The sequence below is a fragment of the Miscanthus floridulus genome, chromosome 5 (genome assembly GCF_019320115.1).
Source record: "Miscanthus floridulus cultivar M001 chromosome 5, ASM1932011v1, whole genome shotgun sequence".
In the NCBI taxonomy this organism is placed as follows: domain Eukaryota; kingdom Viridiplantae; phylum Streptophyta; class Magnoliopsida; order Poales; family Poaceae; genus Miscanthus; species Miscanthus floridulus.
The window spans coordinates 19,270,121-19,283,957 of NC_089584.1; the positions used below are offsets into that span (position 1 = coordinate 19,270,121).

Genomic DNA, 13,837 nt, shown 5'->3' on the forward strand with positions numbered 1-13,837 from the left:
ACTAAAGAGCTTGACAACTAGTTTGTGGTAATGTAAAGAGTAGGCAAGAAGGTTATACCGCCGTGTAGATGTATGAACCAATCAATCACAAGTGTGGATAACAATGAAGACCAATCACCTCGGAATCAAAGGATGAACACAATGATTTTTTACCGAGGTTCACTTGCTTGCCGACAAGCTAGTCCTCGTTGTGGCGATTCACTCACTTGGAGGTTCACGCGCTAATTGGCATCACACGCCAAACCCTCAATAGGGTGCCGCACAACCAACACAAGATGAGGATCACACAAGCCACGAGCAATCCACTAGAGTACCTTTTGGCGCTCCGCCGGGGAAAGGTCAAGAACCCCTCACAATCACCACGATCGGAGCCGGAGACAATCACCACCCTCCGCTCAACGATCCTCGCTGCTCCAAGCCGTCTAGGTGGCGGCAACCACCAAGAGTAACAAGCGAATCCCGCAGCGAAACACGAACACCAAGTGCCTCTAGATGCAATCACTCAAGCAATGCACTTGGATTACTCCCAATCTCACTATGATGATGAATCAATGATGGAGATGAGTGGGAGGGCTTTGGCTAAGCTCACAAGGTTGCTATATCAATGCAAATGGCCAAGAGAGTGAGCTTGAGCCGGTCATAGGGCTTAAATAGAAGCCCCCACGAAATAGAGCCGTTGTACCCCTTCACTGGGTAAAACGCGGGGTGACCGGACGCTCCGGTCATATTGACCGGACGCTCGCCCTCAACGTCCGGTCACGTGATTCACGCCACGTGTCCCCTGCTTCAAATACTGTTCGTCATATTTCAATGGTCGTCTGTTGACCGGACGCGTCAGTTAGAAAGTGATCGGACGCTAGACCTTAGCGTCCGGTCGTTTCCAGTAAGGTTCCAAACGTGATTTTTCCCGACCGGACGCGTCCGGTCATGCTTGACCGGACACAGCCAGTGTCCGATCACACAGTGTCTCCTCTGTGTGCCCCACGTCAGCGTACGTCAGCCTTGACCGGACGCACCCTCTCAGTGTCCGGTCGCTGAGCGACCCGGCGTCCGGTCATGAGACCGAAATGCACGCCCTCTGCTGCCACTGACCGGACACGCCGGTCCAACCGAGACCAGCGTTCGGTCACTTACAGAGACCTCCGTCTTTTCTGTCTAGGGCGCCAGTGGCACCGTCGGACTGTCTGCACTCTACGGGCGGACACTCCGCCGGTGGAGTTTCTTACCCTTGCACCTAAACTTCACCACCCTTGATCAAATGTGCCAACCACCAAGTGTATCGCCATGGTCGGTGGCGCGGCAGGACCCGCCACGTCAGCGCCCCCCCCCCCCCCCCGGCCGGCCCGCGCCACGTCAGCCCTGTGCCGCGCCACTATGCATGGCGCGGCACAGGCATTTGGCCGCGCCAGGGTAATAGACGCGGCCAAAAGTGTTAGTTTAAAAAAAACGACAGTGTTAGATTTAAAATTATATTCAAAAAAGGGTTAAAATTAAAAAAAAATATATATATCTGCTGCCTCAAAAAAAAACACGCATGCACATAGAAGTCTGGCATTTAGAAATGCTTGCAAATTCTTGAATAATTCAATAGTAACTGCCTTTTCGGAGGAAACATTAAATTGATTGACACTAGCAAAAGTAAAAGGCTCACACTCTCCGGTCTAGTTTGTTCATTATAATAAATATACAATTCAGAGTTTTTGCCCCAAAAAATGACTCGCAAGTAAAATTTGTCGTGGAAATATTGGAACTGTTGCTGACCGTGACATGATTCTTTCACTCGCAAGTAAAGTATGTTGGCACCTATCCGCCAAAATAGCTATTGCTACGTTTGCAATAACAGATTTCCCTGCGCTAGAAAATCGACATAAACACTTTTTTTTCCAATTACACAGGACAACGCACGCACACACACTCACCTCTAAGAACATACGCATGCAAACCTTACCTCTCTGAGCACCTTCGAAGGCTGGACCGGTAAATTCTAAAGGCGAGATTGACAAAGTCACCACAGACGTCTCACTGTATATTAACAAGAACGTCGCCTATCATTGCCGTGAAATCATAGAGGTCAGGTGCTACCGTGACTCTTGTAAGCTACAGGCCCTCTCACGAAATCAACAGAAACACATTCGTCTAAGAGAGAAGATACCAATAAAGAGATTTTGTTTGTGGCAAACACACATCAACATAAAATCAACAGTGCAAAATCAGGAGTACATGAGTTCCGTTAAAACACACACCGACACTAGGCTGTTGTAAACTTTGGTAGCTTTTGCAAACATATATATATTCAGGTTGGAACTAGAAGCCAAAATCATATCTAGAGCATTGCGATTGCGATGACCACTTCCAAAATCTGCCTATAGCTAGTCTCCCCGTAGGAATAGGAATATATATAGTGGCTTGGTGTATGTGTTTGGAAAAAGTGAAGGAGCTCGTTGGTCGGACGGCAGGAGCGTGCCTGCTTACCTGGGGAGCGCGCGTCCACGGTCACGTCAGTCGTCGCCCTCGCCGTGCCCCGTCCATCGGGCCGAGTCAAAGTTTTCGGGTCTACGCACACACGACGACGACGCGGACTCACCTTCGCTATTTACTCTGCCACTACCTGTTTGCCTGTGAGGCCAGTGTGAGCGGTTCACCCTTCTATTCGTCCTGCTAAATTGCTAATGCCATCTTTGAAGCTTTCCATGTCTCTGGCTCCATCCTCGTTGCTTCTCTTCCTAGTCTCGTCGTTGGTGTGGGTGGCCTTATCCTTACCATCGCCGGTGGCGGCAGCAGATTGGCAAGCAGGAGGAGAGCAGTGCCCGCCCTTTTCATGCGGCGACGTGACCATCTACTTCCCGTTTGGGCTCATCCCGGAGGGCGCCGAGCACACCAACTGCGGCGCCGGGAATGGGTTCCAGGTTCGTTGCCATAACGACACCACCCCGACGCCATACCTCGGATACTATCAGAGCGAGCACCGCATGCAGATCCTCAGCATCTTTTACCACAACCACTCCTTGCTCATCGCCGATAGACACTGGACTGCATATTTCAATAGTACTAGCACTGGAAGATGCCACACCTTCCCGACCAACACCTCGTCCCGTCTTGTTCGTCCGTTCTCGATCAGCTCCGTAAATCAGAACCTCATCCTCTACAACTGCAACAAGCCGCCGTCGTCGCCTGGTGTGGACCTCGTGGAGACGCTGTGCCATAAGGCCCACGACAACACGTTTGTTCGTGCCGCCGATGGGCGTTCCGACGAGTCAGAAGGCAGCTACTTCTTGGAAGGCTGCACCGCTGCCATGGTGGCGGTGCTTGGAGTGTCCGGCAAGGTGAACGCAACCAACTATGAGCAACTCGTCAGGGATGGCTTCCTAGCGACATGGCAGCGGCCACCACCGCTGCCGCCGCCAGGTAACTTCGCTCTTGGAACTAGTATTATACCGAGTCTATCTATCTATCAGCTTAGCAAGGAAGAGGAATACTTCTTTTGGTCTCTCTCTCTCTCTCTCTCTCTCTCTCTCTCTCTCTCTCTATATATATATATATATATATATATATATATATATATATATATATATATATATAGGGAGAGGCTATTCAGTAGCCGGCTACAAAATAAGTTATTCTGTAGCCACCTCCATTTACTATAATTTTATATACTAATTTACCATAATGTCAATACATATTTACGATAGTTGGGTTACTATAACACGTGGGGATATTTACCATAACGTTATATTAAACCACTTAGTAAGGAGTTACTATAATCTCGTAAATTAACATAGTAATTATCATAACTCAAAGTGGCTACAGAATAAGTTATTCTGTAGCCAGCTACAGGATAGTAGTTATATATATATATATATATATATATATATATAGAGAGAGAGAGAGAGAGAGAGAGAGAGAGAGAGAGAGAGAGAGACACACACACACACACACTAGTAGCTTCGAATCAGGGCTGACATAGAAGTAAGAGGAGCTCATAGTCATATCCTTCGTAGGCCCCATGGAATTAGGTCCCCATTTGCACGCAGGAGTAGCTCTCATCTCACCCTGAGTGACCTTGGCTGCCTTCCCTGTTCCCTCGATCCACCGGTAGCTAGTTTTGGCCAGCGGCAGCTGGAAGTGATGGTTATTATCTCGTGTGTCGTGTTCGTGCTCAATTGGTGGTGACACGACGAATTACATGCTGGGGGTGTCGTGCGCGCACTGGCCACACAACAATCCCTGGTATAGTTTTTTAAATTTCAAGTTTTATGATATAAATGATACAATTTACGCCTTTGTGATCCTAGCTTATCGGGTTAATTTTTGGATTTTAAAAAATAAAAGCTACTATTTTATAATTCTAACAGTGCTGGTCGTTTTAGCCGCACGACTTTCTTGGTCCCGTTGCATCATGCAGATTGCGGCGTGGCGCTGGCGCGTTGGCGTTGCGTCGGTGCTGCCCACTGGAGCGATCGAGCGTTATCCTTCCTAGGCCCCCATGGAGATCTAGGTGCTTACTGACACACTAATTGCACGAAGCACGTACTAGCTCTCATGTCACGTACTCTCAGTGACCTTGCTGGCAAGCTTCCCTCAATTCACCGGTACCTCTGGCGCGCGGTAGCTGCAAGCAGTCTGCACTGAGTGACATTTGACGAGTTGCCTGGCGGGAGCCCAGGACTGTTCACGTGTGGTGCGCGCACTGGCCACGCCGCGATCCTATAGATAAACGCGTGTGATCACTGGTGCCATCTTCCCTGCCGGCGCAGCTGATGGAGTGCTCGCCGGGTGTCAACTTCACCTGCCATGCCAATGCCATTAGTTAGCTTTGTCGTGTCCTCTTCGCGTATGATTGTTCTCGTTAGTGCTCTGACAGACCGCATCAAATGAAAGAATATGAGCACTTTTTTTTTGAAAAAAGAAAGAATATGAGCACTTGCCTGAAGCTTCGGTGCCTTTGCCGTCGTCCTGCGTACTTTATTGCTATTCCTGGCAGTGGCGGATGCACGATGCGGGACAAGGAGGGCTAAAACAATGAAGATGTTGATTTGCATGAAGATTTAATGGTGAAATCAAGCTTTTGCTACAATGATTAGTGGTGAAATCAAAGCCATTTGGGGGGGGGGGGGGGGGGCTAGAGCCCCCCCCCTAGCCCCCCCCCCTTTGGATCCGCCCCTGATTCCTGGTAGTAGGTTGCCGTTAGTCGGCCTGTTCGCTCTTTGGTTTCTGGGCTGATAAGCCCGGTTGGTGCTGGTTTGTTGTGAGAAAAAAATACTATTGACTGGTTGATAAGCCCCAACTGAAACCAACAAATGAACAGGCTCAGCTTTGCCAAAATGCTCATTTGAGACAAGTGGGCCCACAGCTTGGGCCGTACGGCTACGGCCACACACGTCGGTCACCAATTTGGCGTTTTGATTTTCACACTAGCCAAATTACCATGGCATGGACTAAATTTGTCTTGGTATCTCAGGCTCACCAACCAAACGGGCCCTCATATTTTGACTTACCAATTTGAATTCAAACTAGCCAAAATATGTTTTAAAGTCTTAACATCATTTTTCAAATATCAAATGCTTACTTTAAAATGTTTGGTTCGTCATTTCCCATGTATGAATTACTACTATCAAAAATAAAAAAGAATTAAACTTAAACAAAAAACATAGTACTCAATACAAAGGTTGTATTCTTTTCACCTCGCATCGGCAGGCCCCATTAGAGCACCGCCAATGTAAGCTAACAAGAGCATTAGCCTAAGGTCTTTTTTGGCATGGTTTCTAGAGGGGCTTCACCAGTGGCTTCTGTGGCTTTTGGGAGAAGCCCTACCAAACAGTCGCACGTGAAACGGCTTGTGAAGCCAAAACCAGACAAAAAGTGGTGAAGCTCAAGCCGTTTTGGCTTAGAAGCCGAAGTCACAAAAATATGGCTTTATTTGGCTTCACCATTTTTGGAGAAGCCAAAGCTCTACCAAAGAGAGCCTAAAAACAATCGGGCATGTCGATGTGATCATTACATTTTCGAATGCAAGCCACAATTCTCTCCTCTATGCGTTGTCCTAGAAGAAAAACAGCCATGCCTTTAAGCGCGCGGCGTGGAGAGAGTTATGCTAGGGGTGTGTGGTCTCAAGGAAAAACGTGTGATAGAGCCCCATATCTACTCCAACTCCAACGTGTGCCCTAGTAGGTGCTTTAGCTTTTGTTAGATGTAACCCTCGCGACTTCTACATGATCCTCTGGTGACCTATGTGCTATGCCACCAATTTAGTTGATCTAAACGCCGAGTGCAGACGTGGATATTTAGACCACTATAGGTAGAAAACCACCTAGGAGAGTCAGTGTTGTTTGCCTAGTGTCTATGCATCGTCGATCATTTTTTGAACAGACCTATAAGTTGAGCAACTCTTTTGTTATCACTGGTACATGATACGAAACTTACACCTAGCCCGGGGTGGATCTAACATTGAGGCTTGGGGTGTGTGTGTGTGTGGGGGGGGGGGGGGGGGGGGGGGGGCTACCCTCCATGTTGTCCATGGAGCCCTATGAAGCCCCCTCTAAATCTTGTAGCCATGGATCAAGGAGACAGGAGAAAGAAGAAGAGAAAGAGGAAAAAAGAGAAGATGGCCCCCTCCGGCAGCATGCTGGCTCTGCCCTTGCACTTAACAATTTGACTCTTTCAACTTTAAGCGATGGAATTCAATTATTTTAAGTGGGGTGCCCCATGATTTCCAACTAGACAAAGACAACTGTCAACTAGCATCCATCTTTCAGTGGATCCTTGATTGAAACTTTAAATCATAGAGCTCAGATTTTGACCTTCCATTTTCATCATCGGTTCATACTAGCAAAAAGTATACTTTAAAGTCTTTACATTTGAGACAATACATCAAATTCTTTAAAATGTCTGATCTCAACAATTTCCATGCACAATACTAATAACAAAGAGAAAAGGGAAATTCAACTAAAAGGAAAAATATTGTATTTGATGTAAAAAGCTACGTGGTCTTCTCATAGCAAGAAGATGTGCCTATCTCCCACGGGCACGATCTCCAGAAAACACACACAAACAAAGTATGGCGAATAAGTTGTTGGCATGATGAGTAGTTATAGAATGTGGATTATTTGGCTTTAAATTAGCACTCTTAGGAATGCTTACATTTCTCTTTAGAGTATTTCACTCTTAAGTGTTTTTAGTGAATAGTAAAATTTGCTTGAAACTAGCAAAAATAATAGGTTTGCACTCCCCAGCTCTAGCAGTAGCATAAGTGGACGTGAATATATAGTAGTACTGTTGCTTTGGCTTACACTGACAAGATCCCACTAATAACAAAGCACGGATTCCGCTGCTAGGAAATGGACAGCAACATATTTTTTTTAAAAAGAAAGAATGTGGCAAAGACATCTGAATTCATCCCGCAAAAATCAGTACTATAAAAAAGGCAAAAAAAACACTTTAGATTGTTGTAATATACTTTCTTAGCTTTTGCCAACATGTTCATGTTAAACCTACAAAGCCAAAAGCAGCCAAAAGCGTATCTACTAAGGTTATAGGTGCAACTACTCTTTTTTCCTCACCGGTATACATAACAGTTTGACTCTTTCAACTTAGTGATAGAATTAAGTGTTTCAACTGGGGTGAACCATGACTTCCAAGCTCCAATCAAACAAATACAACTTTCAACTAGCATCCAACTTTCAGTGGAGCCTTGATTGGAACTTTCAATCAAAGAACTTGACCTTCCATTTTCATTGGTTCATACTAGCGAAAAGTGTAGTTTAAAGTCTACATTTGAGACAAACCATTAAATTCTTTAAAGCGTCTAATTTCAACAATTTCCACGCACAATACTAACAAAGAGAAAAAGGGAAATTCAACTAAAAGAAAAAAATATCTTATTTGATGTAAAATGCTATGTAGTCTTCGCCTTCTCAGAGCAAGAAGATGTGCATATCGCCCACGACCTCCAGAAAACACACACAGACAGAGTATGGCGAAGAAGTTGTCAGCAGAATGAGTAGTTATAGAATGTGGATTATTTGCCTTTAAATTAGCACTCTGTTGAGGAATGTTTGCATTTCTCTTAGAATAATTCACTTTTAAGTGATTTTTTGAGTGAAATAGTAAAATTTGAATGCAAGTAGCAAAATTAATAGGGTTGCACTCCTCAGCTTGGTAGTAGAATATATTGCTAATCTTAAGTGGCCCTATATGTATAATTTCAGAGTTTTTGCGTTTTTTTTTCACTGGCAATTAAGGATAATAGTAGAACTGTTGCTTTAGCTGACACTGACAAGATTCCAATGGATATTTTTCCTAGCACGAGCCTATCGCCCTTATCCACGAAAAAAGCTATTGCTACCTTTGCAAGCCCCAGAAACACATTTGTCTAAGAAAGAAAATTTGTGGCAGACACATTTAAATGCACCGTGCAAAAATCAGTAGTAATTGGGCTTGTAAAAACCACTTCTGGTTGTTGTCAATACACTTCCTTAGCTTTTGCCAACATATTCAGGTGTGAAAGTTGAAACTGCAAGTCAAAATTATATCTAGCGCATTCCGTTGACCACCTTTTCTTTTGGAAAAAGAGTCTGCTAGTCCGGTTTGTGTGTACAGTGGTCGCCGTTCGCTAATACCAGTCCAGGGTTTGACAAAAAGAAGTGGGACGACGAGCTTATTGGCCGACAGGAGCGTGCCTTACACGGTGGCCGGAGCTGATCAGGGCGCGCGCATCCGGTCACGTCAGTGCCTGCCACTGTGCAGTGTCTATCCAGCAACTCAGGAATTGCCGTGCGCGGACGACGACGGCCAAAACGTCCAGTCAAAGGTTTCGGCCCCCTACAGTGTCCACACAGGACGCGCGGACTCACCCTCATCATTTGTAGTTAGCCACTTGCGCGCTCTTGATATTTCCTTCTCCCACCATCACCGATTGTAGCTGGTCGAATCACCTTCACCACTTGGTGATGCTAATATGCTATGCTCCCATCCATGGCTGTGGCTCCGTCCTTATCGTGGCTCTCCCTCGTCTCCTCGCTCTGGACGGCATGGGCGTGGTGGTCGTTGCCTCTGATACTCGCGACGGCGGCACCAACGACGGCAGCGGACCGGCAAGGAGAGCTCTGCCCGACCACGCTATGCGGCAGCGTGAACATCTCCTTCCCGTTCGGGATCGTCGCCGACCACGCAACGGATACCAACTGCTTGGTGATCGGGTTCCAGGTTCTCTGCTCTAACAACATCCCATACTTCGGGTTGAGTACATATTCGCCCCGGATTCTCGACATCTTCTACGACAACTCCTCCTTGCTCATCGCCGATGTCAACAAGCTTGACGACTTCCATAGCTCCGCCACCAAGCTCTGCCACTCCCCGACGAACAACAGCTCCTCCAAGGTCTTCCCCTCGTTCTCGATCAGCCCAGTTAACCAGAACATGATCTTCTACGGCTGCGTGGAGCCGCCGGCGCCGGCGGTGCGCAAGAGCCGTGGGCTCGTGGACACGACGTGCGGGAACAGGACGCTGGTTGGCGTCACCAAGGGTCCCGACGTGCCTGGCAGCTACTTCGTGGAGGGCTGCAACGCTACCGTCGTGCCGATGCTTGCGAGGCCCGGCGAGGTGAACCCAGCAAACTACGAGGAGTTCATCAGTGGCGGATATCTCTTGACATGGCAACTGCCGCCGTCGCCATCACCGCCTGGTAAGTTCGCAATTGGAATCAAGAACTGCTACTATAGCATAGAGAGAATTGCATTCATTGGGCACTGGTCTAAAAATTGTCGAACACACCACAGCTCCACAAGAACATGAGCAGCCACATGATAGACCGAAAAGCACGGACCTGGCAGCCCAAACCACCGATCAGCATGTTTACCCGCTGATTTGATAAGGACCGTAGCGAAACGCGTGTCGTCGCTCCCAACCACGGTGGCCGGTAGTCGTTTTTTAGTTTAGCCGCCGGCACTTCGCCGTCAGGGGTCGGCAGCACGGAAGTCAAACGAAATACAGTATATTCTACTCGTATTAAACTGGAACAGAAAGAAGTTCAGAAAAAAAAACGGTAATACGTACAACAAGACTAGTAATCAAACGCTTGGAGGCGTGGACCACGACCGGTCAAAGGGCTCGCCAGTTGCCACCGTCCTCTGTCCTCTTCTCCCCTCGTCATCGTCATACCCGTCCCGTCCGGCCGTCCCTCGTCCCACCATTTTCCCTGCTCACTCTTCGGGTCCGGAGGTCCCTGGCCGAACTCTGGAATCCAAACCACTCTGCCGCTGACACCCCCTCCATCCCCAATCCGCTATGCAACCATTCCTCCTCCTGCTACTCGCTTCCTTCCTCCTCCCGCCGGCGGCGGCCAGCGCGGAAGAGTCGTCAGGCTGCTGGCCCAAGGCATGCGGGGGGCTCAACATCACCTATCCGTTCTGGCTGGAGGAGCCCGGCCGGCCGCCGTGTGGACCGCCGTCCTTCCAGCTCAAATGCAACAGCAGCGGCGCTTTCTTGACTAAATCCGTCTACCAGGCGTATCAGGTGCTCAGCATCTTCCCCAACAACAACTCCTTCCATGTGGTGGACCACAACCTCCCGCTCGCCACCGGCTGCCCAGCGCCGACGATGAACATGTCGCTCCTCTCGCCCGCATTCGTATTCAGCAAGACCAACAAAGAGCTGCTCTTTCTTGGGAAGTGCACGGGGTCTCCACCGGCGGAGTCGGCTGGGTTTCACAGCCTACCTTGCGACAACAGTTCCTTTGTCCGGCTCGGCGACGGCCGGAATTTCTCAAGCCACGGCATCCAGGGAGGGATCCCGCCGGGCTGCCTCTTCACTGTCGTGCCGTTTCTCGGGTCTCCCGATGGAAATGGGGACGACTACATCACCAGCATGAAGAATGGACTCCTCGTGGAGTGGAAAGCGGTGCCAGACGATTGCCCCAATTGCATGGCAAGCGGCGGGGAATGCAGGTACTATGGCGACACCGGCACCAAGTTCGCCTGTGATTGCTCCGGTGACAAGTGCGGTGAGTTCAGGAAATTTAAAATGCTCAGCAAGTTCGGCTTAGTCTTTCTTTGTTGGAAATAGCATTAGTCTGCTAATCTGGAAGTAGGAGCAAGTTGGCCTATCCCAAATAGTACAAAGAGGAGACAACACACACACATAAAGAAAAGGGGGACTGAAAAATCAGAGAAGTTCAAGCACAATTAACGGAGGATTGCTTTACTCCTACTCTTCTAGTAGTCAATTACCACTTTACCAGTAGTTCTTTTTTCTCGAACAAAACCAGTAGTTCTTAGGTCATGCAATGCAACTATGCAAAGGATTCAATGATTCTGTAGTGTCCATTTGGGTGCCAAATACAGTCCTGCCAATGACATAAAGTCGCTATCCGTACTAATTGAATAATAACAACAGGTCGTCTTCATACAGTTTAGCGTGATCACTGCTGCATGGAATATACAATGTTGATTGGAAAAAAGTTTGTCCCGCTTTTACGTGGACAGTCTGCTTCAACGGCAAATTATCTTTTGGTTGATTAGTGTCAGTTATTCCATTGATTGGGACATTGAGGCCCACTGTATTATAGTCAAACATATTGGTTGAAGTATTCAACTACACTATTTAAAAAAGATGCCGTACCAATGGCCCTTATCCCTATTTTTCTTCTACTAGTGGTAGCTGACTAGAGAACTGTTCTAGCGTCTGCTAACCAGTGCACTATATTTTTTTAAGAAAACAATTGAATTTATCTGTTGTGGAATCAAGCTTCTAAAGTTGAGAAGAACACACTGCAGTGAATTTATATGGGGTGCAATCATACCCATGTGATGTGATTAGTCATGTTTCAACTGCACAACAGTGATATAGTCTGCATGACTTGGACAATTTTTTTGATGATTTGATATTCACAAGATTCCTTGGTGTTGTTTATTTTGATTCTCATGTTTGATGTTTCCTCGTTGCATCATATTGCTCCTGCATGCCTTTTGTGAGCATGACGTGTCTGTGCTATTTTCTTCCACCAAGCCTTTTCTGGCTTGTGTGAAGAGTCAGTTTGCGTAAGGATTTGCTTACTTTCTGGCTACGATTTCTGAGGGCTATTTTTCTCTCTTATCTAACTACATCTTTGGTTCTATGTAGAGAACCTAGGAACCACTGGTTGGTGGTACCAACACCTTGGCTTATAATTTGAAATTAGATTGATCTCAAAACCCTCCCATGCTCATCTTAGAAGTGTTTCTTCACGCATCTATGTTTTGAGTACTGCTTTACCCTTTAAGGTTCTTTTGAGGAATGAGGACAGAAAGTTTACCCTCTAGTCATCCCCCATTTTAAATTTTCTTCCATTTGCTGGTGAATATATAGATAGTTTGGGCCAGCAATCATGACCAAGGAATTTTATGACTATTCGATGAAGTCAAAGTCAAAGTCAATAATGGTAACCAACAACAATGCAAGAAAGTTTCAAACAAGGCACTGGATTACTGTTGTCCATCCTAATTTAACCTATCCCAGATGTGCTTCAATCATGGTTTTGTCTTGTCTGGAATATTTTTTTTGTCTTGTCACTAATCATGGTTTTCAGCAGTTACAAAGACCACATAATCTATATATGGACATACAATTTTGATGTCATTATGGTCTAGAAGTCAAGATTTTTATTTCTTTTACTTCTAACAAGCTGATGGTGTTGGTACCACCTTCAATTGAGGATCTGAAATCCAGCAGTTGCTGCATTTTCTTGTGCTGTCTTTTTCAACTTTACACCTTCAATTTCTTACCATAATCATTTATACCTAGACAATTCATTAATATTTAGGTTGTAACATAGCCATGCTTCTGCTTTTCCATGATGTTTCTGGAGATCAGAGAGAGATACTCAGTGCATCGATATATATATCCTGCGCTGATAATTGACCATTGTATATCGAACTGGGAAAATGGTAGTAGGAATTTTTTGCCTGTAGAGACCAAATAGTGTGGCTTTGTCTCCAGGATGACATCATGTTTGATTCTGGCTGTAGGGCACTGAGAATTTGCAGGTTTATCATCAGTAAACACTGCAAATATACCTATTTAATATCTACAAGTACATCTATGTTGTACAGCCGTACAGGCTTATATTTTCTCATGCCACACAAAGGTGCAAAATGGTCACTATTGCTGGATATCGAATGCTAACGATCATTTCTATGTTTAAACATACATCTCTTTTTTCCTTGAACAGTTCTTTTTATTTTCTATTCTCCTCATATATACTGTCATATCTTAACTGACAGCCATGGAAGGCTATAGACTAATTTAATCTGAAAATATTACATTTAAATTAGCAAGCTATTCACAGTTACTATTCTTATGCAGGAGGAAAAATCAAAACAAGTATGGTAGTCGGAATTGGTGAGTACCAACCATGTATTGTATTTTGTATCTATTATATTGGGTCCCATTTCCTGCACTGCACGAACATTTTTAGCATCTTATATATGTTTCAGAATGTCTAGGATCAATTGGTTACCACATATTGCTAATGTTGATACACTATTACGGGCAGTCTGTGGAGTAGGAGGCGGCAGTCTATTGGTAGCATGCTTCTTTTTTGTCTGGCACAAGCGCAAGAGGAGGAAACAGGCTAGAGCACCAAATGGCTTCATGCGTAGCGAATCTTCAATGCAGTCATATAGCAAAGACCTTGAGTTGGGTGGCTCTCCACATATTTTCACTTATGAGGAACTTGAAGAAGCTACCGATGGATTTAGTGACTCAAGGGAACTTGGTGATGGTGGTTTTGGAACTGTTTACAAAGGTGGGAATACTATTTACTGAAATCCCTTGTCATTCTTAATTCGGCAGTCTGCATCTCATC

At 46.1% G+C, this 13,837-nt stretch overlaps 2 protein-coding genes across 2 annotated transcripts in view; both read left to right on the plus strand.

Annotated features, from left to right (window-relative positions):
* Positions 1-13,837, plus strand: part of LOC136449621 (LEAF RUST 10 DISEASE-RESISTANCE LOCUS RECEPTOR-LIKE PROTEIN KINASE-like 1.2) — a 33,711-nt gene that overhangs the window by 17,955 nt on the left and 1,919 nt on the right. Inside the window, exons 2-4 of the mRNA XM_066449728.1 lie at positions 2,782-3,405; positions 13,336-13,371; positions 13,526-13,777. Coding sequence (XP_066305825.1) covers positions 2,782-3,405; positions 13,336-13,371; positions 13,526-13,777 — 912 coding nt within the window. The remainder of the gene's footprint in view (positions 1-2,781; positions 3,406-13,335; positions 13,372-13,525; positions 13,778-13,837) is intronic.
* On the plus strand, positions 9,686-13,328 carry LOC136449624 (LEAF RUST 10 DISEASE-RESISTANCE LOCUS RECEPTOR-LIKE PROTEIN KINASE-like 1.2). The gene has a single exon (XM_066449729.1). The coding sequence runs from the start codon at positions 10,282-10,284 to the stop codon at positions 11,056-11,058; it is 777 nt and encodes a 258-aa protein (XP_066305826.1). The 5' UTR covers positions 9,686-10,281; the 3' UTR covers positions 11,059-13,328.

Excerpts from the sequence above, each read along its gene's own strand:
- LOC136449624 (XM_066449729.1), top strand. The coding sequence starts at position 10,282 with ATGCAACCATTCCTCCTCCTGCTACTCGCTTCCTTCCTCCTCCCGCCG.